The sequence below is a fragment of the Amblyomma mixtum genome, chromosome 7, assembly GCF_055824585.1.
Source record: "Amblyomma mixtum isolate Tamu chromosome 7, ASM5582458v1, whole genome shotgun sequence".
In the NCBI taxonomy this organism is placed as follows: domain Eukaryota; kingdom Metazoa; phylum Arthropoda; class Arachnida; order Ixodida; family Ixodidae; genus Amblyomma; species Amblyomma mixtum.
The window spans coordinates 97,292,112-97,315,993 of NC_143018.1; the positions used below are offsets into that span (position 1 = coordinate 97,292,112).

Genomic DNA, 23,882 nt, shown 5'->3' on the forward strand with positions numbered 1-23,882 from the left:
TGCAGCCAGATTTTCGAATGCATTTACACGCTGCTTCACGGTTGCACCTTTGGAAGCCTAGCTCTGATGTTCGTTGTTTCTCCCGGCCTAAGTTTCACGTCGAGCTATCGGTCGTCGCGGAATCTGTTCTCTTCCGTTCGAAATATCCTGCCCGCCTGAAGTAGTGCACGTGCACAGGGCCTGAATAGCGGTTACATGCAAATAAATTAGACAAGATGTTCATTAGTCAAGTGTTCAAATATTTCTCGCTCGTCACGTCATCACACCGAACGATGCGCTCAATAGAGGTGAAGAGGAATACGATAAGCGTCGCGCTCGCACGCGCATGCGCATGCACCGCCCGCAGTGCAGAGCGTTTCCCATCGCCTAGCACTCTCCCGAAGAGAGCCTTCTATCACGTCTTCCTCCTCTCTTTGTCCCGTGCAGATATGAACACAGCCGACCGCACCGTGATTCCGGCAGACGGTGCACGAGCAGCTCACTCTGAGAAACGAACAACGCCTACCAGGTTTGATTTCAGCGTGCGCCCGATAGCTGTAAAGAAAGGAGGCCCGGTTCATCTTTTGTAAGAACTGGTTGCCATCGAACGATGTGGACGGCGAGGCTCAACCGTATTCCAGGACTCCTCAACGAAACGTCGGTCACCATCGAAGGGAAGGTTTACTCGTTCGTCTGCTTCGGCATCTCCTACCCGGACAGTGATGAAATCTCGGGCTACCTCATCGACGTGTACACCTTCGACCCCGTCTCGTACCGGTGGGATAGGATGCACACTCAGTCACTTCGCGAAGATGAGCCGATGAACATCACGGGCCGCAGAATTGTGGCCTACGGCCACTGCGCCTACCTGTGGGATGGATGGCACATCAGCCCAGTAATTGATGGTCTATGCCGCTTCGATCCTCAAACCATGACATGGAGACGTTCGGACGTCAGCGGTGAAATCCCGGAAGCGGACATCAACAAGTCAGCGTGTGTGCTGGGTCACCGGATGTACATATTTGGTGGCATGGACAGGGATTCATCGAACTTTGTACGTTTTCTGGACCTGGAGACCCTAGAGTGGCATCGTGTGCCGACCAGCGGAGAGGCCCCCCTCGGGCGCTACTGCCACACGGCGACTGCCATAGGAACCCGGATGTACGTTTGGGGTGGCAGCCTACTAGACTCACTAATCGACGACCCTTATGACAATTGCTTATACTATCTGGAAACGACCACTGCGACGTGGGTCCGCCCACAAGTGCAAGGCTTGGCCCCGGAGGGACGTGAATGTCACTCTGCGTTCGTGTACGACAAAGAGCTGTATATCTTCGGTGGCTACAACGGAATGTTGAACACCTACTTTGCAGATATGCACAAATATGACGTTGAACAGTCGTGCTGGACTAAAGTGACGCCAGTTGGATCAGGCCCGTCTGCGAGGCACTCGCCCGGCTGCTGTGTGGTTGGAGAGAGGGTGTTGGTCTTCGGTGGCTTCCGGCCTCCACCGAGGCTTGAGGAAGAAGAGCATCTCGAGGACATTTCTGAGGAAGAAGAGGAGCTGACGGACCTGCACGTGTTGCACTTAGCACCGACGTTGCAGAACTTGTGTATGCTTGCAGTCATCGATGCAGGTCTGGATACGGGCGAATTACCAGAACTGATTATAAAAGAGATCAACACCATCAAATCAGGACAGTCTTAATCGCCGGGTTTGTCTCGCACGCCGACCTAACTGAGCACCTCGGACGGAGCCTCGATTCGCGGTGCGGTGGCTAATATGAAGACTTTAATGTCTCTATTTACGCCGGCAGTAAGTACTTTTTTTTTCCACCTGGGGAACAAGGCGCACGTTCCAACCGCCCGGATTTGAACCTCCATTGCGCCGCTTGGCTCGACCTCAGAAGCCTAGAGAGCAGTGAACGTGGTTTCCAGCTTTTGTGCGCGATCTGCGAGCGCATCGAGCGCCTCGCGCAACGCTCATGTTTTGTTCGCTCGAAGGGGGTGCCCGGCCACTGGGGTGTCGCGGACAACGAAGGAGGCTGCGAATTCACCTCTGCTGCAGGAAGTGCGTGTACTAATCCCTCTAGATCCTCGTTCGCCACCTCAAACCATTGCACACAGTGTTTTCGCCGTCGGCGCGCCCTCCCTGACGCGCCGCCAAAGCGCGGTGACTGCCGGTTTCCGAGTGCGCATTGGTTGTGTGTAGCCCGCAGAAGGGCAGTTCCGTTACGGACTTGAGACAAGCGGAACATCCCGTGCTTGCTTGAACAAAGGATTAACCCCTTTAGATGGACACGTACGATTTACCGCTTTTTTTTGCGTGAATTGCGTAGCATTGATTGTGCATGTGTTCATGATTGACGCGCCTTCTGCCTAGAATATTCAGTTGCATTCACAGAGGCTATGTTAACGCGACACAGTTACAGGCACCGCTGTCCAGAAGGTCGGCGTTGTGAGCGAAAAATCCGGCGGCGTAGGGTGGCCCAAATGGCCGCCCGCCGGAGAAACAACCTAGGTGGGCCACCCGGGTCACGTGACCCTTTGGCGTGGCGTCGTCACAAGCAGGCCACCAGCCGCTGCTGTGGCTCAGCGTTTATGGTACTCGGCTGCTGATCCGGAAGAGGCGGGTTCGATCCCAGCCACTTCGGTAGCATTTTGGTGGAGGCGAAATGCTAAAGGCTCGTGTACTGTGGGATGTCAGTGTACGTTGAAGAACCCAAGATGGTCGAACATGGCCTTTGCCCTGCAGTGGGCGTAGTCAGGCTGGTGATTAGGATGATGACGATTGCAAGGTACATCGTGGACGTTTTAAGCTGCAAGCACTTACGGTGCACAGACTGATCCTTCTCTATTGCGTGAATATTATGTGGGAATGACCGCGCATGTATTGCGTGGATGATGCATGATATGATGTACAGACATGTCAGCTTCGCCGTTTGACAAACTTATCACCCGTGGTGCGTCGACGCTTATTATTTGTATTTTACAGAATGGTGTAACATAGACATGCAGATTAGTTTGAGAAATAGCTCTTTTAAAGTGAATGTAACGGGTGGGATATGTGTGTCAATAAAACGATGAAAAATGTGTTCTCTGTTCTCTGTTATGCGATTGCCATTGTTGACCGGCAGCGCAACAAATTTTAACGTGCTACGACAGCAAAAAAAAAAAAAAGGCTGCGAAAACCCAAGCAAAGCGTGGACAGAGGGCGCGCACAGCAGGCAGACATGCACCCACCTCATCTAGCGGGCCCGATTTTGGACCAGTCTAGGGGCGTGAAGCAGGTGGCATGTGGCAGCCTGAAAAATTAATTGCACTATTACTCACAGGGTAGACCAAATGTTAGTACAAAGAACTCGGAACATTCTACGGCCAATGTGACAAAAAGTAATCTGATTAGCGAAAGAAACCCTATTTGAACGTTATTAAACCTGCAAGTTCCTATTTTTTCACGGGAACGGATATCTGATAACGCGTGTATTGCGACACTGACAAGAGAAAAACACTCAAACGCCGCTATCAACCTGCGTCAGTGTTTTGTTCTAGCTTCAAGAATTCAGGCCAGATTACACATCACTAAACACAATAAGTCCTCCAGAAGCCGTGCGCAGGCGAATCGCTCCACAGTGCTAATAAAGTTATTTTCAGTCACCCGGTGCAGTATGTGTACGGGTACTAAATATAATGCTATCAGTTTCGTGACACGTTTGCAACGCATTGTGGGCGTCTCCATACCAGTGGATACCAGTCTCCGGGGCCCAATATAAGCGCCTGCATCAAGAAGGTTGCCAGTGAATGCCGATCTTCCAGTCTACCGTAACAATCAGGTAAGACGCCACGGAATTTCTCGCTTTCGTAAGCCTATTACACAGCCTTAACATTGCAGTGCAGCTGGCATTGTCAACAATTTTACGAGTGGTTCTAAATCTCCCTCTTTTTCCTAATAAGCTTATTTTTTTTCTAGCGATTAACTGTACCAAACAGTTGGTTGAAATAGGATAAAACAGCTTGACAATGTATATATTTTTCAGAATTCACGCGTTTTTACGCAAGCATCCTGCCCTAAGCCCATTAGCCCGCACAGCGTTGAGGGGCAGTTTGCACTGTACTAATGAAAGCCAGTTGTATGAAATGAATGCTCTCATACTGCAGTTATCAGTTATGAATTTGCGAGGGGGTCTTCCTTTGGAAAAATGGTATCGGAATAAGGTGCCTTGTTACCACGAAGACATGGTAGCAGTACGCGGGAACCTTTGAGCCATGTGCTTTCTTGCCCCTCGCGAGACTGCGAGAGCTTTTCTGGGGTAAGCTTCAGAGTGGATGCTTACAGCATACTAACACTGTAAACCAACCGCACTATGTTATCAGCATTTAGGCTTAGAGTATGATTTTGCGAAGTCGAGTTCATACCGAACACTGAGGCACTAATGACATGACTCATCCAGCTTCTGACTTGCCCTTATTCACAGAGCACATCCCGCGACTACTGGCAACGATGACTCGGGATCGGATAGAGTTTCTCTTGTTGTCTAGCATGCCATGTGCACGTTGGCGTTGAGTAGGTAATTCAACAGCAGTTTAATTTAAAAGGCTAGGTGACTGCTGCTACCACCCCAATCAGAATCAATGCCGAGAAATTCGTGCATCCATCTATGACATAATAGCCGCCCATTCTTTCCTTGTGTAGGATATACGCTCTTATTAGAGCATTTTCTCTCAAAGTGCTTGTAATCAATGATATAAGTATGGCATGCACATTTTTTTTTTCACATAACTTCCTTTTAAACCTCAGTTTTGTGAACCAGAGATTACATAAGATATCTGTGAGAAAGGCAGATTGATCCCAGGCATCCAGTGTTGAAGTTCGCAGCCGAAGGACGGCAGATTGGGTGTGCTGGTGTTCCATGGTGACGCGAAAATTCAAACAGCGCTAAACAACAGGACCAGGAAGAGGAAGAGACAAACACGGCGCTGAACATACAACTGAATTTATTTGAAGGAAAATGTCAATATATACGAACAAAAATGGGCACACGTGCGCATAGTCATACACCAAAGTTGAGATAAAAGCTGCAACAAGCCCCAACAAACGCACGTGTTGTACCTGCGTCCAATCTGCCCTTTGTGCAGCAATGTCATTTCTTTCGCTAACAAAGCTAGATTTTCTGGTGATGTGGAATGCTTCGGCGACTTCTCTCGTAGTCTTGTCACTATGAAAAATAACAATTCTCTGTCGTCAAAGAATGGTACGCATTTACGCACACTGCAATGACTTGCCAGGTTCGTGTATTTTTTCTGCAACGAATTGCCATGATCCATAAGTCTAATATTAATGCAACGGCCTGTATGGCCTATGTAAGTACGACCACATGATAATGGAATTTGGTATAGAACAACTATATTGCAATTAACGAATTTATTCACATGGTTCACCTTGCAGACAGTCTTCCGTTTGGCACCTTTCTGTTTTCTCTGAGCTGCTGGCCCTAACTTACCCAGCTTGCGAGGGGCAGAAAAAACAACCTTCACACCATGCTTGTCCCCTACCCTCTTAAAGCGATGCGAAAACTCGTGCACATAAGGGATGAGAGCAATTTTTTTTTTGTCAAAATTGTTGTCATGCCTTATCTGCACACGATGTCGCATCGTTTACTGCACGCCAACACAAGCTAAGAATCCGAGTGCATGAATGAGCTGTTTGCTTTGTTTTCTATTTTAGTGCCTAAATGCATTTTCTAACGTAAAAAATCTGGAGAGAATACAGAGAAGAGCTGTCAGGTTTATCTTTAATAAATATGCAAGGTCTGACTCCCCCACCACTTTAATGGAGATTAATAAAATTGAACTACTTGAACATCGGCGAAGAAAGCTTAGGTTAGAATTTATTTCTCTTTTATTACATAACAAACTTGGTTTGGATCCCTCATCATACTTAACGCCGGCACCAACCAGACAAACTCGTCAACACCATCCCAGTTCTCTAACCCCTATATTCGCTAGAACAGACACTTACAAGTTTTCGTTTTTTCCACGCACAATAACAGATTGGAATGAGCTAGTTAAACCATTATCCCAAGAGTTTTAGCCTATTATTTTTTCTATATTGTGTTGTTTTTTTTTTAAATGTTGCGTTTTTTGTGTCTCTTGATTGACTTTGTTCGCCCACCCTGCTTGGACTCAGTGTCCGCAGTATTTTGTAAATAATAAAATAATATGAGCAGCGTGCCAATTAAATGTCAGTTGTTAGTTCAGCGCTGTGTTGTCCGTTTCCTTCTTCTCTGCTCTCTTCTTTGGTCTTCGGCCTTGCGCTCTTTCAATCATAGAATGCTTAACCAACTCGGCCATCAGTTCGTGCTTTCAAACAAGAAATGTGCCAAGAGGCATAATCTTTCGCCGTAAAGGAACCATGTCAGAGTTTTTTTTGTTTGGCGCCTATTTTGAGACTCTCCCAAAACTAATCTACGAAGTGAGTAAGGCAAAAAAGAAGTCCGCACAATTTTTTGTCTGACCAGCGCCTCCACGTGTACGTCTGCGCAGATACGAAGCAGATAATCTTCGAAATCGAGGGCCCTGTGAAGGCGAAGCTGAAGCCTCTCCGCCCGTCCATGGATCTCCCCTGCGACGTTATGAAGCAGTTTGAGGACAATGTTGTGTCTGAAACAGAGATAGAAATCGCTCGCGCACTGAACACAACATTCAAGGCAGCAGTAGCTGACAAGACATCCGCAATCAAACCAACTGACATCACTGGCTAAGCCATGAGGAGATTATAAAACAGACTATAAATTTTACAATAACTGGTCATCTGAGATACAGTTCAATAAAAATTATCACCTACTTCTGGGCCATTGCTTGTGCTTTCAAATCTTTGGTAACTCCAAACTACACGAGAGTTTAGACTAACCTTAAACAGTTTTCATGTGCTCTAGTTGCATTACTGTAAGTGAGGCCAGTGTTAACATGAAAATGCGACATGGAAATAGTAAAAAGATGGTTTTCAGTACCGAATTTTATGGCCATGTGCCATAGGCAATACCTTACGTCAGTGCACTGCTAGCGTGTGGACTCTCTTTTGCACATGGGGGACACACTTGATGAGAGCCCTGTGTATTATTTGCTTGGGGCTATCCCTTGGTCGTACATGTATAATTCGAGGATATTTGGAATGTACTGATAGCTCGCACTAGAAATATACTGGAAGAGCAGAAAATACTGCAGCAAATTTTGCCACGTAAGCTTCCGGAATGTGGAGGTCATAAAAAAAAAGACGATTTTCTTATCGCGTCGAGGCGCAGCCAGCTATTGACGGCTGCGGCATGAAGGTCGCACAGGTGTGTGCAGAGCTCACATCTCAGTTCCTACCCGCCTACTCAGACATCCAACCAATTAGGAATATTCGTCACTTCAGTAAACTGTAGCCCTTTGCCACAGAAATTATGCGCTAACACGTTGACCGCTTCCATGCTAACTTGAAATATGCTTAAGTCGTTCCCTCGAACACACTTCTGGAGGATGCCTCAGTACACAGAGTGTTTCAGATAAGGCTTCGCACAATTCTTAAAAATAGGCTGTTTGAGTTAGAAGTGTGTGGTTATTCGGTATAGCATTGTCTGCGATGTACTACGTTACAGTACAGCTAAGACGTGCTAATTAGCATGCAGGTTAACTAATACTGAATAATTCACTTTTTAACTGCTCCAGTTAGGCTTCTTAATTATTGGGAGCCGTGTAGCCCAGCGCAAGTAATATCCCTATTTGTTTTTATAATGTCGAAAATGCTGTTACCATCGGCGCTGTGGCCAAACAAATTTTGGTTATTTCGACGAGTTGCTTGCACTGGAGAGGTTGCTTTGCCTGCAAGCTTCTCGAAAGCGCATGTATTTTGTCGCGATGTAGCCAAAATTTGCTGGGCCCCAGTGCCGAGGGTGACTGCGTTTTGGAAATTCTAAAACTGATATGGATATTATTTACGGTGGTCTACACGCCTCTAAGTAATTAAGGAGGCTAAAAGTAAGTTAAAACGTTTGCGTGTTCAATAATGATGTGCTACTGCACTGACAATGCTATGTCGATAATGCCTTCTTAAACAAAAAGTCCATTTTTAAAAATTGTGTAAAGCCTTAGGTTGAACACCCTATATACGCATATGCGCAAAGCAGCCATAGGAAAAGCGGCATGCAAGCCGCTCATGCCGTTTGACCCGGACTGCTCCTAAACCTTCCTGCTCACAATAAAGTTTGCTGTGGAAAGAGTGTACGACTTTTTCACCTGGCCGACACTGATGGAGAAAGTTGTGCTTCAAGCGGCGATGAGCTTCCGTAAAAATGTACTCTGTCGGCCATCCCGAGCCATTTTGTTTTTACACCTTATATATCTCAGCGACAAGATGTCCTTTCAAATGTTTACGTCCCAGTTATTGTGTCCATATTACTAACATTTTCTGTGCAAGATTTTGTACACGAGAGCTATCGTGCATACGGTTCGCTTGCTTAATTTTTAAATTCGCTTAACGACCATTACCCGTTGACAATGCGATATCCTAAGTTATTTTTGCTGAGTCCATGCACACCATTGATTGATTGTAAAACGTTTTATTCGCCGGAAAGAGCTTGGTAAGAGGTCGCGTTAAGTGGTCGAGAGTACGGAGCTCTCGACGACTTTGTCAGCCCACTCCACCGACAAAACCTGCGTTCTAACGTTAGAGCTAGACAGCACGGTCTCCCACCGCTCGACAGAAGGAGCAGTAACTAGATCACCCGGAGGTGGTTCTATTTTGCAGTCCCACAGGATGTGATCATAGGTGGCTCGTTGGCCACAGCAACGATAACTGAAGTTCGTGGTTCAAATCTCATACTGTTACGCATGATTTGATGCACGCTCGTACAATGGCTGTTCCATGCACCTTCTTTTTTTTGCCACCAAACTGGCCAAGCATGCAAAGTACGGCTCACTTGGCTAGATTTAGAGGCACCAACAACAAAAAAGGTGCATGGAAGCGCGAAACCAGCCGAGCGTTAGAACTTTTGCTCTGTGCGAGATGAGACTAGCTTAGACAGAGCTTTTCCTTCAGCGACAGGTGATCGGCCGTGAGTGAAGGGCTGTTTACGACAATGGTTTCCTTGACCTGGGCGAACCACACACGTAATCACAAGGCAGCAATAGAGTTTGTTCTCTTTTTCTTTCGAACTTGGGCTCGCACACGCAAGTGCACGTGTTCTCTTCTTTTTGGACTCACTCGAGAACAGATAGTAGTTGATGAAGGTGCCGACATTCAAAGCAGTGCCGGAAAGGCTGACAGTTTTTGTTAATGAACCGCTTTCGATAAGTGTGGATGAATTGTTCTCCTGTTCGGACCTGCAGCAAACTCTGGCCAACCCCCTACCGTAGGTATGTGCCATTGCTTCAGAGAAAACAGGAGCAACGGTTGACAGTTTAATAAACGGGATGTTATAGGGTGCGGCGATTGAGTAGTGGTAGGAAGCCGGACACTGTCAAGCATTTTTTTTTTAGTGCGCCGACGCAGTTCTTCATTGGCAACTTCTCCAGCGGACACTGCGTAGCTGCCTGTAACCCGCTAAGGTATACTCGTTTTCGTTCTGTAGAAAATCATGACTATGTTCCGTAAGACATGTTCATGGCTCTGAGCGTACACAGCATATAGGAAAATCACATGTTTCAGGCACGACGAAATTGCCATCTCCGTTAGCGATTATTTTGACGACACAGAGTTGAGGCTACCGTTCAACAGAAGGCGAGGCGTCCTCCAGGCGGTGTTGTGTTGAAAAAATCATGTGGCGCGTGATGTCACGCGTGTGTGTATGGAATGATAATGATTAAAAAGAGGACTTATAATGCGAATTAAAGGTCGGCCCATGCGTTAAATGAAAAGTTTAACATGTAGTGATGCACGCGTGTTTGGTGCTGGCTTAATTTGAAGCTATTTAGTGCATTTAACTAGAGACAGGCCAATGAGTGAGAAACCAGAGTAAAATTTTATGCGTAAACTGCAATGTGGAAAATTTCAAGGACAAGAATACGGAAGCTGTGCTTTGATGTCTGTGACGAAAGTATGGTCGTGAACAAACCGTATGGTGAACGATGATCGCGAACACAACACAATCCACGAAGAAGAGACAAACACATGGACAGCCGCTGCGCTAAGTGCTTAATAAACATGTAATGGGTTTTTCGGGCACAAAGCACAAAGCACAGCACGGCACAAAACACAAGGCGCGGAACGGCGTTCACCGACAGTCAGCGATTCCAACAGCACCAACAGAAAGCACGCGCTCGCCGAGAGCAGTCCCCCTGCCGCACGGGTACTTCTTCGTCGTCACAATGGCCCCCAGCGAAGGAGGAACCATCCTGGCGACTCACGGCGTGGTACACATCATGGGTTCGTGGTAGGGCTTGAGGCGGCTGGAGTCGGCCACGGCGGCGGTGGTCAGAGGAGGGTGTTAACGGTTCCACAACGTAGTTCACGGGGAACTCTGACAGACAACACGGTGAAGGCCGTGATATTTGGTGAGGAACTTGGACGAAGGGACCCAGAGCCAAACAAGGGAGCAGGCAGGTAGGCGGGCAGAGGGTTGACCTGAATCACGGCGTTCTTTCTGACGATGTTGATCGTAGCACGTCAGCGATCGGGCAAGCACAGCACCAATGCTAATGCCACTAGCATCCGTGTGGATCTCGGTTGGAGTGTTCGGATCGTAATGGCGAAGCATGGGTGGTGAAGTAAGGAGCCGCCGCACTGCAGCGAAATCATCATCACATTTGGAGCCCCACGACGACAAGAAATTTTGGGCTTGAAGTCGCGTCAAAGGTGAAATGATGGTGGCGAAATTCTGGATGAAGCGCCGAAAATATGAGCATAGGACGATGAAACTCCGCAGTTCTGTGTGCGTGGACGGCTTCGGAAATTCGGCAACTGCACGAAGTTTTGCGGGATCAGGAAGGATGCCGTGTTTAGAGACGACGTGACCGAAGATGGTCAGTTGGCGAGCTCCGAAATGGCATTTTTTCAAATTTAATTGCAGCCCTGCGGTGGTGAGACAAGTGAGCACTTGGCACAGACGAGTCAGATGTGTCGAAAAGTCGGCCGAAAACACGACGACGTCGTCGAGGTAGCAGAGGCACGTCTTCCAGCGTAGGCCACGCAGGACATTGTCCATCATTCTTTCGAATGTAGCAGGGGCATTGCAAAGCCCAAATGGCATTACGTTAAACTCGTATAAACCACCAGGCGTGACGGATTCTGTTTTTGCGCGATCATCTTCGGCCATGGGTATTTGCCAGTAACCAGATCTCAGATCGAGGAACGAAAAAAATTCTGCTCCTTGTAGGCAATCGAGGGCGTCATCTATGCGTGGCAGAGGATAAACGTCTTTCCGGATTACAGTGTTCAGCCGTCGATAATCCACGCAAAATCGGATAGAGCCGTCTTTCTTTCGAACGAGAACGACCGGGGAAGACCATGAGCTCTTCGAGGGCTGTATAATCCCGCGCTCTAGCATGTCGTCCACTTGCTCGGTGATGACACGATGCTCCGGAGCTGACACGCGATGTAGTCGCTGGCGCAGAGGATGATGGGTGCCAGTACGATGGTATGTGTGACAGTGGAATCACGGCCGTGTGGAGTTTGGCAAGCATCAAAAGACGAACGAAATTCGCACAAAAGGGCGGACAGCTGGTCACGGCACGCCGAATGAAGGTCTCCATCGATAGCACTGTACAGGACATCAGAGGGTGGTCGGTTTGACAGTGGAGCCGGAAGGAGAACATCGAGCACGGCGACACGGCATCACGGTGCCGTTTCTCAACTCCAGGACGGGATCAGAGTCCACCTCCACCACTTGTAATGGGTTTTTCGGGCACAAAGCACGAAGCACAGCACGGCATAAAGCACAAGGCGCGGAACGGCGTTCACCGACAGTGAGTGGTTCCAATAGCACCAACAGGAAGCACGCGCTCGCCGAGAGCAGTCCCGCTGCCGCGCGGGCACTTCTTCGTCATCACAAACCAAATACAGACAAGTCTTCAGCGACAAGTTAACAACGACGCGAGCACAGGAAGTTATACTTGGCTGTGTAAAGGGAAAGGAACGGACCGCTAATCGAGCCTTCTGCTTTTTTCTTAATGTGATAAGCTGCACATTAAACTTCACAATTAATTTTAAAGTAATTAATTATTTTTCAGGAGTATTTAATCTATTTTCATTATTTCTTGAAACCAATAACTGGTAGTGTAATTTACCTACATTCGTGCGATTTTACGATAGTAATTAGTAATGTAATTTATTTATTCTTCACAAGTAATTCGTCCATATGTAGTATAAACAAACAGAACACCAACGTTTAGCTACAAACGTGACTATACCTTTCCAGCTTCCACACCGCTGCCACTCGTACCGACACCGACTTTCTAACGCGCTGATATCCGCTGACTTGTTACTTGGTGCTGGTAGTTGTTCTTGACAGAAAACTGAAATAGTAGAGCTCAGTTTCCCCGGCCGTTTCCTCTTCTCGGGGACGGCCTTCGTTAATGCCTTTTTTCCGAAGGCGGAGTTTTTGCAGACGGCGTTTTACCTGCGCAGACACGTCTGCCCCTTGTGTTTCTGCAAACGCCGCAAGCAGAAGACAAGTAGACTTCGAGGCTCGAGCTGTGCGCTCGCCTGACTTCTCCAGGACAGATGGGATATAAGTTCCGCGCAGCGATCAATCAGATAGTAAATATGAAATCACCAGGATATACACTCAAACTTCGATGTGGACGCCAAGAACGACCCCGTGCAGCAATTCCTGAAAAAAGCGGTACGTAGAAGATGAAAACGTGTAGGAAAATAAGCCGGCGATACGAGCGCTGATTAACAACAGAATGCGCTAATCAGGTGGACAATGACATAACTTGACACTCAAGGACAACAAAGCCAAGCTGACAAGTGCGATGCACGAAAAACGCCTGTTAAGCGGACAGAGCAATTGTGTTCACGCATCCTCAGTGCTATGAAATTTGACACCCCTCTCTCCTCCCACACCCGCGCTGATCCTGCTGGCTAGAAACGACCCTATTGTTGGTGTTTTTTCACTTGCGCAACGCATTATTTCTTTGCTTCTTTCTCACATTCGAGCAAATGGGAAAGATACAAGGATACAGGAGTCGTTATTTAGTAAATTTGTATGCACTTTCAGGCGTGATTTTTTTTAGAGCCGTCTTTCTGGCTGATAGATAGATCCTATTATTTAACGTGCACAGACATCGCACAGTACACGGGCCTCTAGCACTTCGCCTCTACAGAAATTCGTCCGCCGAGGCCGGGATTGAGCCCGCGTCTTCCGGGTCAGCAGCCGAGTACCAGAAACGCTGAGCCACCACGGCGGATCTAACTGGATTGAGAAGTCGTTAATAAATGCCACCCTTGAACCACTTGCCATATTTTTTTTAGTCTATCAGGGGCACCAAAAAAACATTCACATGACATACAGTCTCCCGTACTACAATCATATCAAGAGTGAAATACAGCAGGCGGACGCGATTTTACGCAAAGCGAATAAAACCGCGCTTCGACTACCCCATAACACATCAACTGAAAAGCTCCTAGCCTTGGGACTGCACAACACGTTCGAGGAATTACGGGAAGCGCAGCATGTTGCCCAAATGCGCAGACTACAGCAGACCCCCACAGGCAGAGTTCTTTTAAAGAAACTGGGCTACACCGAGCAAATTCGAGAAATGTTGAGAACTGAAACGGTCCCAGATGAGTACCGCAGTATGCTTAGGGTGGCACCAATACAAAGAAACATGGACCCTAACCTCCACAAAGACCGCAGAGAGGCAAGGGCCGACCGCTTACAGAAAACGTACGTATCCCAGGATACAACAGCGTATGTGGACGCTGCCACATACGCCATGACAAGAGGACAAGGCACCAACAACGCAGTGGCAACTGTAGTCAACTCGGAATTACACGAGATTACCAGCGCCTCACTGCGAAACTGCGTGATAGCTAAGGCTGAAGAAGCGGCCGTCGGTCTAGCGGCAGCGAGGGCTGTCGGACTGGGCGGTCACTGACAATTCTTACTGACTCACAAGCAGCCTGCCGCAACTACCTTTGCGGCAGAGTCGGTCACAGAGCGCTCCGCATACTCCGCTCTGTAGACTGCAAGACGCAACAAATATACGCAAAACCACACAAGCCGATCAAACATAAGATTATTTGGGTGCCGGGGCACACGGGGGAGGTAGGAAACCAAGAGGCGGACAGGATAGCTCGAGGATATACTAACTACCGAGCATCCAACGTCAACGACCTTGAGGAATCCCTGCCAGTACGTCAGGAATACTCGGTCATACCCAAAAACTACAAAGGCAGCACAATGTGGTACCCAGCACCGCACAAATCCTTAAACAAAGAACAGGCTGTCACATGGAGACAACTTCAAATGGGGTCATATCCAAATCTAAACACACTAAGCAAAATTCACCCCACACTTTACGCGCACAATTGTCCGTGGTGCCATGAAAAACCTACACTGTATCACATAACATAGGCATGTCAAAAAGTCGACGTCGTCCCAGTCATAGCAAACCCAAGTGCGGAGCAATGGGAGGGTCTGCTCTCCAGCGATCGCCGCGATGACCAGATCGGTTTGATACGGCGAGCTCAGCTGACGGCAGCATCCACGGAGCCCTGGAATAGAGGCAACCGACCGTTGCGGATGGACTCATCCGACCGCATAAAAGAACTTGTGCTAGAGCTAAATAGTGTTATCCTATCTTACCCTATCCTATCCTATCACATTATACCTGCCCGCGTTGTTCCATCGCCTTGTTCGCTCACCTCGAGTATGACTCCTTACCAACACGCCGCACTTGCAGTCTTCCGCACTGAAACTGAGTGAACGGTTGCCACCTAACGAGGACTGCGGTGACATTCTGCGGCACGCATGGCTTGAGGCTCGCGACTAGGTTTTTATTAAGCATGAAATGCTTTTAGCTCCCGTTGTCTGCAGTGTGGTGACGTCACGCCGAGACCGAAAGCCAACATCCGGGCACTGAATTCCACTCACCCGGGCACTGAATTCCACACATCCGGGAGCTGAAACGAGAGCATCCGGGCACCGTACGAGATTTAACGAGACACTCTAAGCCCTCCTACAGGACCGGCATACAAGCGCCGGTAGCTTCGCGCCGAACGGGTGGTGGCCTTCCTCCCTTCCTGTACGGTGCGGTTCGGGTGTCCACCAAGATGACAGAGAATTACTGCGCCATTTCCTTTCCCCAAAAAAGCGTTGTGTTCAAAGGACAAGGCATCCCGCCGAACGGGTGGTGGCGTTCTTCCGTTCCTTTACGGTGCGGTTCGGGTGTCCACCGAGATGACAGAGAATTACTGCGTAATTTCCTTTCCTCAAAAAGCGTCGCTTTCAAAGGGCAAGGCATCGCGCTGAACGGGTGGTAGCGTTCCGTGGACTGCCTGGCAGCGCAACACGCTGTCGCGTTCCACTGCGGAACGCCGACTGCGCTCGGAGCGAGTGGACACATCTTATATGCGGTCCGCGATTTTCCGACGATTTCATCAGTTTCCGGCTATTTACAGCCACCAATTTTTCACAGGACGGCCCGCCACCCATCCGGCGTCACCTGTGGGACTTTTAACCACTTTCAGGCGAGTGCCTTCAACTTTACGGCCGATTTGCGGCCACGCCCGACCGCGGGAGCTAGGCCTAACGGCTCAGCACGCCTAGTGCGTGCTCTGCTCCCAGCTGCGGCGGCGACGCCCGCTTCGCCTCGACGGCGCTTCCCTGCATTTCAACATGCAGTACACAGTCACCGGCACGGATGTTACCGCCGCGGAGCTGGCCGATGGCACTTGGACGGCGCTCGAAATGCAACGCCGCTACAGACGCCCGCCACCACCGGCAACGCCGCCGGCCACCACCCAAACGCCCGCAGCCACTACTGTCCTGTCAGACCAACGACCCCGCGGCCGTCCACCTCCGGCGACTAAACGACGACCACTTCCTCGCCTGCCTTCAGAGGACTACAAAATCGTCTTCCGACCTCAAGGTACCGTCGACCTCAACGCAGTCGGCCCGGCCAAATTGGCGATGGCCATCTACAACGCCGCCAAGATCGACGGCCGCCTTGCAATAACAGCCGACCAAGTCCGCGTCCATCCTACAAACAACACTGTTACCATCAGCACACCGGACAAAGAACGGGCGTTCCTGTATGTTAAAATACAAAGTTTAACCATTGACTCCAACGCCATCCTGGTAGCCACGTATGCTCCAGCCCCCGATGACTCCGTGCGAGGAATAATCTACAGAGCCTACAGTCACGAGACCGACGCTGAGATCCTCGCTGAGCTCCAAGCTCGAAACCCCGAACTCCCCATAGTCGCTGCACGCCGCATGGGCCGCACACGACATTTCGTGGTGACTATCGCTAATGCCAAGCTACCCCGCTACGTGAGGTATCTCGGCTTCACTTTTGAGGTGTTCCCCTACAAAAGCCGGCCGGAGGCATGCTTCAACTGCCGGAAGCTAGGGCACAGGGCGGATGTGTGCCCCCACCCACGAAAACCAACCTGCCGACGCTGTGGCACAGCACATGACGCTCCTCCAGCTGGCCAACCGCCCACGTGCCAAGCTTCATGTATTGTCTGCAAAGGTGGCCACCCGACAGGCAGCAGAAGCTGCAAATACCGCTTCACGTCCTCCACTCGGCCCAAGTCTTCCCCATCGGCCACTGACGCCGATACCGGCTCCAACTCGACGAACCCCGGACGGCAGTCCCGGTCCCGAGACCGCAACCGCGGCGACCACAACCTACTGCGGGACGACTCCTTCCCCCCGCTCGGCAGCGACAGCCCTTCCAGCCGCACTCGCAGCCGTTCCACATCCGCCTCACGCAGCTCTCGGGCCAGCTCTCAAGGCCAGCCGGAGACCAAAGCAGTCAAACAAGTTGGATGGAAGACTCCTGCACAAGTCACCGCTTCTCCACCAGATTCACAGGTAAGGGAGCTGGCAGACATGGTCAAGGAACTACAGCTACAATTGGCCAAAGCAAATGCCAAAATTCTTAGCCTAGAATCAGCACAGGCAAACCCCAAATTGCAACCGCAGCAGGTGGCTCACGCTCCCACATCCGACCCCGTAGGTGATCCACGCATGGACACTGAACAGTCTAAACGCAACAAGCGCAAAGCACCTCCCCCCTCCTCACAAGCAGACATAGATGCCAAATTCGAGGCAGCTGATACGCGAATGGCCCAATTCGAGGGCGCCCTCCTTCGACTAGCCCCCACCATTGACCGTCTAGTAGAAAGCTGCGCCACAATGGCAGCCAACATCCAAACCCTTCATGCCAGGCTCGATACTCTCACGAATCCCCAGATATCCGCAACCCCTTTGAAGACGACAACCCCTCCTAACTACCCAGCACCCATTATTGTTGCCACATCGGAGAGTGCAACCGCGCGCTCACGTGCAGGCGGCATTCTTAAATCACCCGTCGCGCTATCACAGCGCCCCGAACCCTACGGGAAACGCGATGGCTAGCTCCCCCTTCACAGTTTGGCAATGGAACTGCAGGGGCTTCAAGGCGAAGCGGCGAGCCTTGGAGCACACCCTGCAGGCCCAGCCGCACACCCCCCACATCATCGCACTTCAGGAAACCTACATGGACACGAAACTTACCAGCTACGCCGCATATAACCAACAAACAACACCAGACCAACGGCCCAACACCGCCATCCTGGTCCACCGAAATTTAGCAGCTAATCATATAGACCTTAGTTACCCCGAGGTTCCGCACACTTTCGTACAGGTCCTACCGAACAGCCGCTCACAAGCCCCACTCCACATCCTCAACGTCTACAGTCCCCCTAGCGACAAAAGTACAAGAGTGGCAACCCTCGTTCGTAAGGCCTGCGCGGCTGCACAAACAGGGATGCTACTCATCTTAGGTGACTTCAACGCGCCGCATACCGAGTGGGGCTACCCCCGCAAAGCATGCGGTCGTAAGGGAGCCAAAGTGTGGGAAACAGCCCAAACACTGGGCCTGACACTACTCGTAGACCCCGACAGGCCTACTCGCATTGGAAACAGTGTCACACAGGACAGCTGCCCCGATCTCACTTTCGCCCGCAACATCCCAGACGCACGCTGGGAAAACCTCGGCATGAACATAGGTAGCGACCGCTATGTTCTCAGCACAACCTTCACGGCTACACACAGCAAAGCCCCCAACCGAACAATCAGGCACACTAACTGGGACGCCTTCCGATACGTGCGCGCCAAACGCACTTCGGCCCCGATAGACGACCTGAACACATGGACAAACTCGCTGCTCGAAGACACCGCCAATGCCACCTCCACGACTACCCAGGACGAGGATGGCCCCTCACCCGACGCCAAACTCATACACATGTGGGAGGCCCAGCGCAGTCTTAGCGCTCGCTGGCTGCGCCAAAAACACAATCGATCCCTCAAGCTCCGTCTCGTTCGCCTCGAGCGAGAGATCGAAGCTTACTCCATCAAACTGAGTCAGGAGCAATGGCATCAAACCTGCGACCGTCTTAACGGCCAGTTAGGATGCAAAAACTCGTGGTTCTTGCTCAGACATCTACTGGACCCAACTCACACCAAATCCACATCTCACAAGAACCTCACCCGCGTCATACACGCTTTTCAGGGCACAAATGAGGAACTCCTCGCTACCCTGAAAGACAAATACATCAATACTTCCACTGAAATTCCCATCCCTTCAGGGTACACGGGTGCTCAGAACACCAACATGGACGCCGACATCACGGCAGGAGAAGTCCGCGCCGCCCTCAACCAGATTAAAACCACCGCAGCCGCTGGCGACGACCACATAACCAACAAGATGCTTCGTAACCTCGAAGATCAGTCCGTCGAGGCACTCACGGACCTCTTCAACCAACACTGGCATGAGGGTCGCCTTCCAGACACTTGGAAGCATGCCAAAGTGATTTTCATACCTATACCAGGCAAACGACTCGAGCTGGGCAACCTTAGGCCCATCTCGCTCACGTCCTGCCTGGGAAAGGTCATGGAACACGTCATACTCAATAGACTACACACTCACGTAGACCAAGAGGACCTTTTTCCCCCCACTATGATCGGCTTCAGGACCGGCCTCTCCACTCAAGACATTATGTGGCAAATCCAACACGACATCCTCGATCCGAGACCCATCCGAGCTACACGAACTATCCTAAGCCTAGATGTCAGCAAGGCTTTCGACAACGTGTCACATGCTTCCATCCTGGCAAACCTCTCACAAATGAATGTAGGCGCTCGCACTTACAACTACATCGCCGACTTTCTTCATAACCGTACAGCAGAACTTCACATTGCAGACCTCCACAGCGAGAAGATCACACTAGGCACCCGAGGAACACCACAAGGAGCAGTCCTATCTCCGTTCGTTTTCAACACTACAATGAGAGGCCTCCCTCCGCTCCTGGAAGAGATACCTCACATTAAACACTCAATATATGCCGACGACATTACCCTGTGGACCAACTCTGGCTCTGACGGGGAAATCCAAAACTCCCTCCAAACAGCAATCGATAAAGTACACTCCTTTGTACAGGCGAACGGGCTCACATGCTCCTCCGCGAAGTCAGAATTACTAGTCATCAGGGACAGACGAGTTCGCTTGCCAGTCCCCGACCCGCAAGAACCTATTGTGCTTGAAGTCGACACACATCCCATACCGCCGGTCCGCACCATCCGCGTTCTGGGTATGTTAATACAGAACAACACGCAAAACTCGGAGGCCATTCAGCGCCTCCGCACCACAGCCAATCAGATCAACGGCCTTATCCGCCGCATCAGCACCCGCCGCAGAGGTATGAAGGAGGATGACCTCTGTCGGCTCACGCAAGCTTTCCTCATTAGAAGGATAGTCTACTCCTACCCCTACTATCACCTCCGCCGGAAGGACGAGGAAGCTGTGAACAGCATTATACGTTCAGCGTACAAAGCGGCACTGGGGCTACCTCAGTACGCCAGCACACAGCACCTCTTCCAACTCGGCATCTACAACACGCTCACAGAACTCATAGAGGCACACAAGACCGCCCAAATCCACCGCCTCTCCCGCACTAAACACGGGCGGCTCATACTTGACCGTCTCAACATCAACCCCATAGGCGACGTCCACCCCACGACGCCCATTCCGATAGAGGTCTATAGCCGCCTAGTTATAAAACCAATCCCCAAAAACATGCTACCTGGCCGCCATGATACGCACCGTCAGCTGAAAGCCCAAGCACTAGATGCCACATACCTTGCCGACGAACACGCAATATACGTAGATGCTGCACGGCAAAGTGCAAACACATACGTGGCTTGTGCAACCACGCCACAATCTACTCTCGTCACCGCCGCCACAGTAGTAGCTCACTCTCCGACAGCGGCAGAAGAAACCGCCATCGCGCTGGCCATCGCTGACCCACGTACGCGCACAGTCCTCAGCGACTCCAAAAGAGCGATACAAAATTACTCGGCAGGTTTTATCTGCCACCCCGCTGCACGCATCCTTCGCGGCTGCACTCCCGACCATAAGATCAATCTGGTCTGGGTACCCGCCCACGCGGGAAACTCTGGAAACGAAGGGGTCGACCGACTAGCCCGAGGACTAACCAACCGGGCGGCCGGCCCCACGGACCCAGACGCTCTTGCCGAGGCTCCCCAGACCTTTGCCGAAATTACCAACCTCTACAGAGAGATGAGACGCCAGTTCCCGCCTCCACACCCCGACTTGAATCGAGCGCAAGCCACCTTGCTCCGCAGGTTGCAGACACACTCCATCCTTAGCCATTCTAGACTTTCACTCATCACAGACGGGGATTATGACCCCGTCTGCCAAAATTGTTACCAGGGAGAAATCGCCACCCAGGCACACATCCTCTGGGGTTGCGCGGGAAATCCGCCCCCTCGAACCTTACTGCCAGCTCCCTCCGAAGAAGGATGGAACCAACTCCTCAAAAGGCCAGACAAGAGCATCCAACTGGCACTCATTTCGTGGGCCCAGGAAGTCGCCCCCACCTGGGGGCCACACCAAGCCCACCTGCCCTAAATCCCTCCAATCTATGGCAATAAAGTTGTTTCTCTCTCTCTCTCTCTCTCTCTCGCGTTCCACTCCTATAGGCGAAGCTTAAGCTTAATTAATTAGCAGTTAGTCAGTATTATTCATTAATCAGTAATTAGTCACTAATTAGTAAATTGTCATTACTTCATCAATTATGTGTGACGTAATCCACTGGTGTCGTAACCAGTGTAACGTAAGAAAGTGGTGCGGCAAACGTTTTCGCCTCTACGCACTTTAGACAGTTTCGAACGCCCTGCATATACATTCTTGTCAAGCCTGTGTCTGGTCGTGTCTGCATACGCTTCTGCATCGTCCTGCATTTCAATGCCGCCACCGTCACAGCTGCTTAAGCCGAGCAATGGAGCCTGATGAAAGGAGAGGTAGGAAGCGTCTTGCGGAAAGCGATCGCTTTGCGAGTGATACGCCACAGCAGAAGACTGCTCGCCCCTGCCGAATATTCTTGTCGGGCCTGCGTCTCGTCGTGTCCGCGTACGCTTCAGCATCGTCCTGACGCCCGTAAACATTTCATCCTTACTCTACAATCGGTTTCGGGAGAGGCAGAAATTTTTTGCTTGCGTCCACTTTCCCGAGTGCTTTGATCCCCTGTTGCAATGGCTGCATGTTTGCTGGCTCTGTCTTGCCGCTCCTACGCAGCGGCCGGAGCGCTAACCACCTGTCGCCTACACCAATAAAAGTGTAGCTTCGATGTTCGTATCTTCTTCTGGCCTGTTACGCGCGTCGAGCTAGATCTTCGGGGACTCTCCACCTCCGGCCTAAAATCTCCGTCCTTCTACAGGCCTTCAGCGTGTACATTGCTTGCAATATATGTGGCATGCGATGCAATCAGACGAGGTGCTTATTAGTGAATTGGCCAATTACTTCTGATGCGCGACGTCATCACATCGAACGAAGCCATCAACAAAGGTAAAGGCAGAAATTCGGGCAGGTTGGTGCAACTTTCTAAGCAAAAATATTTCGCTCCTGGCGGATTAAACTTCAGCTGCTAGTCAGCGCCTTGTGCGTCGTTATCTTCCTTCGTCCTGTGTTTTGCGCTGTTTACCTTCCATTAAAAAGGTAAAGGTAAAGACGAAAAGTCTCGCGCTCACATGCGCATGCGCCGTCCACTGTGCAGCGCGTCTTCCCCCTGTCTTCTTTGCGTGCAGCTATGAACATAACCGACAACGGAGTGATTCCGGCAGGCGGCGCACCAGCAGCTCGCACTGTGAAACAAAGGACGAAGAAAAGCAAATAACGCCCACCACCAGGTTTGATTTCGTTGCGTGGCCGTTGACTGGAAAGGAACAAAGCGGCCCGATATCCTTTTCGCAAGAACTGGTTGCCATCGAACGATGTGGACGGCGCGGCTGAACCGCATTCCAGAACTCCTCAATGAAATGTCGGTCACCATCGAAGGGAAGGTCTACTCGTTCGACTGTTGCGACATCTGCTGCCCGGACAGTGATGAAATCTCGGGCTACACCGTCGACGTGTACACCTTCGACCCCATCTCGTCTCGGTGGGATAGAATACAGACTCGGCCAGCTCCCGAAGTTGAGCCGATTAACATTATGGGCCGCAGCGTTGTAGCCTACGGCCACTGCGTCTACATATGGGGCGGACAGCACATCAGCCCCGAGGTTACTGGCCTGTACCGCTTCGATAGCGGTGCCATGATGTGGAGCCGTCCGGAGGTAAGAGGCGAAGTACCGAGTGCTGATGTTAACCACTCGGCGTGCGTGCTTGGTCACCGGATGTACATTTTTGGTGGATTGCGCAGGGAATCATCAAATTTTGTACGCTTTCTGAACCTGGAGACCCTAGAGTGGCATCGTGTCCCGACCACCGGAGAGGCCCCCCTCGGGTGCTACTGCCACACGGCGACCGCCATCGGAACCCGCATGTACGTTTGGGGTGGCAACCTAGAATTCTCACGACCCGAGGACCCTTATGACAATTGCTTATATTATCTGGAAACCACCAATGCGACATGGGTGCACCCACAAGTGCAAGGCGTGGCCCCGCAGGGACGCGAGTGTCACTCTGCGTTCGTGTACGATAGAGAGCTGTATATCTACGGTGGCTACAACGAAATGCTGAACACCTACTTTGGAGATATACACAAGTATAACGTTGAAAAGTCGTGCTGTACTAAAGTGACGCCCAGTGGATCAGGCCCGTCTGCGAGGGAATCGCCCGGCTGCTGTGTGCTTGGAGAGAGGGTGTTGGTCTTCGGTGGCTTCGGGCCTCCACCCATCCTTGATGAGGAAGACCACCTCGAGGACATTTCTGCGGCAGAAGAGGAGCTGACGGACCTGCACGTGTTGCACTTAGCACCGACGCTGCAGAACTTGTGTATGCTTGCTGTCATCGATGCACGTCTGGATATGGGCGAATTAACGGTATTGATTATAAACGAGATCAACACCATCAAATCAAGACAATCTTAATCGCCGGGTCTGTGTTGCACGTCAGCGTGATGGAGCGCCTTGGACAGAGCCGCATGTGGCGGTGCGTTGGCCAACTTCAGTGTTTGTAAGCGTCGCGAGGTGCTGTAGGCATACAGCGGCTGGAGCTTATGCCGTACTACCGTACGGCGTTTTTTAGGCGTGTAGCAGTGCGCGCGCCCCCTAGGGGTGGAACAACAGTGAGCCTTTGCATGCATCGAGAGGACAGGCTTGTAGTTCTGTTTGGTCGTCGCCCGGTAGCCGTGCTGTGTCAGGACGTTCTGCATGTGCACTCCTAAGCAAGGAAATCAGCCGCGCTGTTAGCGC

The 23,882-nt window shown here is 50.7% G+C and overlaps 1 protein-coding gene across 1 annotated transcript; it reads left to right on the top strand.

Annotated features, from left to right (window-relative positions):
• The first annotated feature begins 589 nt into the window (after nt 1-589).
• On the top strand, nt 590-3,780 carry LOC149336929 (kelch domain-containing protein 3-like). Its single transcript, XM_089554278.1, has 2 exons — nt 590-1,033; nt 3,724-3,780. Exons 1-2 carry the CDS (start codon nt 590-592, stop codon nt 3,778-3,780), a joined length of 501 nt encoding a protein of 166 aa, XP_089410404.1.
• Nucleotides 3,781-23,882: the final 20,102 nt, after the last annotated feature.

What these genes read in the sequence shown, in the direction of transcription:
- LOC149336929 (XM_089554278.1), top strand. Translation starts at nt 590, where the DNA reads ATGTGGACGGCGAGGCTCAACCGTATTCCAGGACTCCTCAACGAAACG. An exon ending in ACAGGGATTCATCGAACTTT is followed by an intron (nt 1,034 to 3,723) that starts GTACGTTTTCTG and finishes TCTCCATACCAG; the next exon opens with TGGATACCAGTCTCCGGGGC.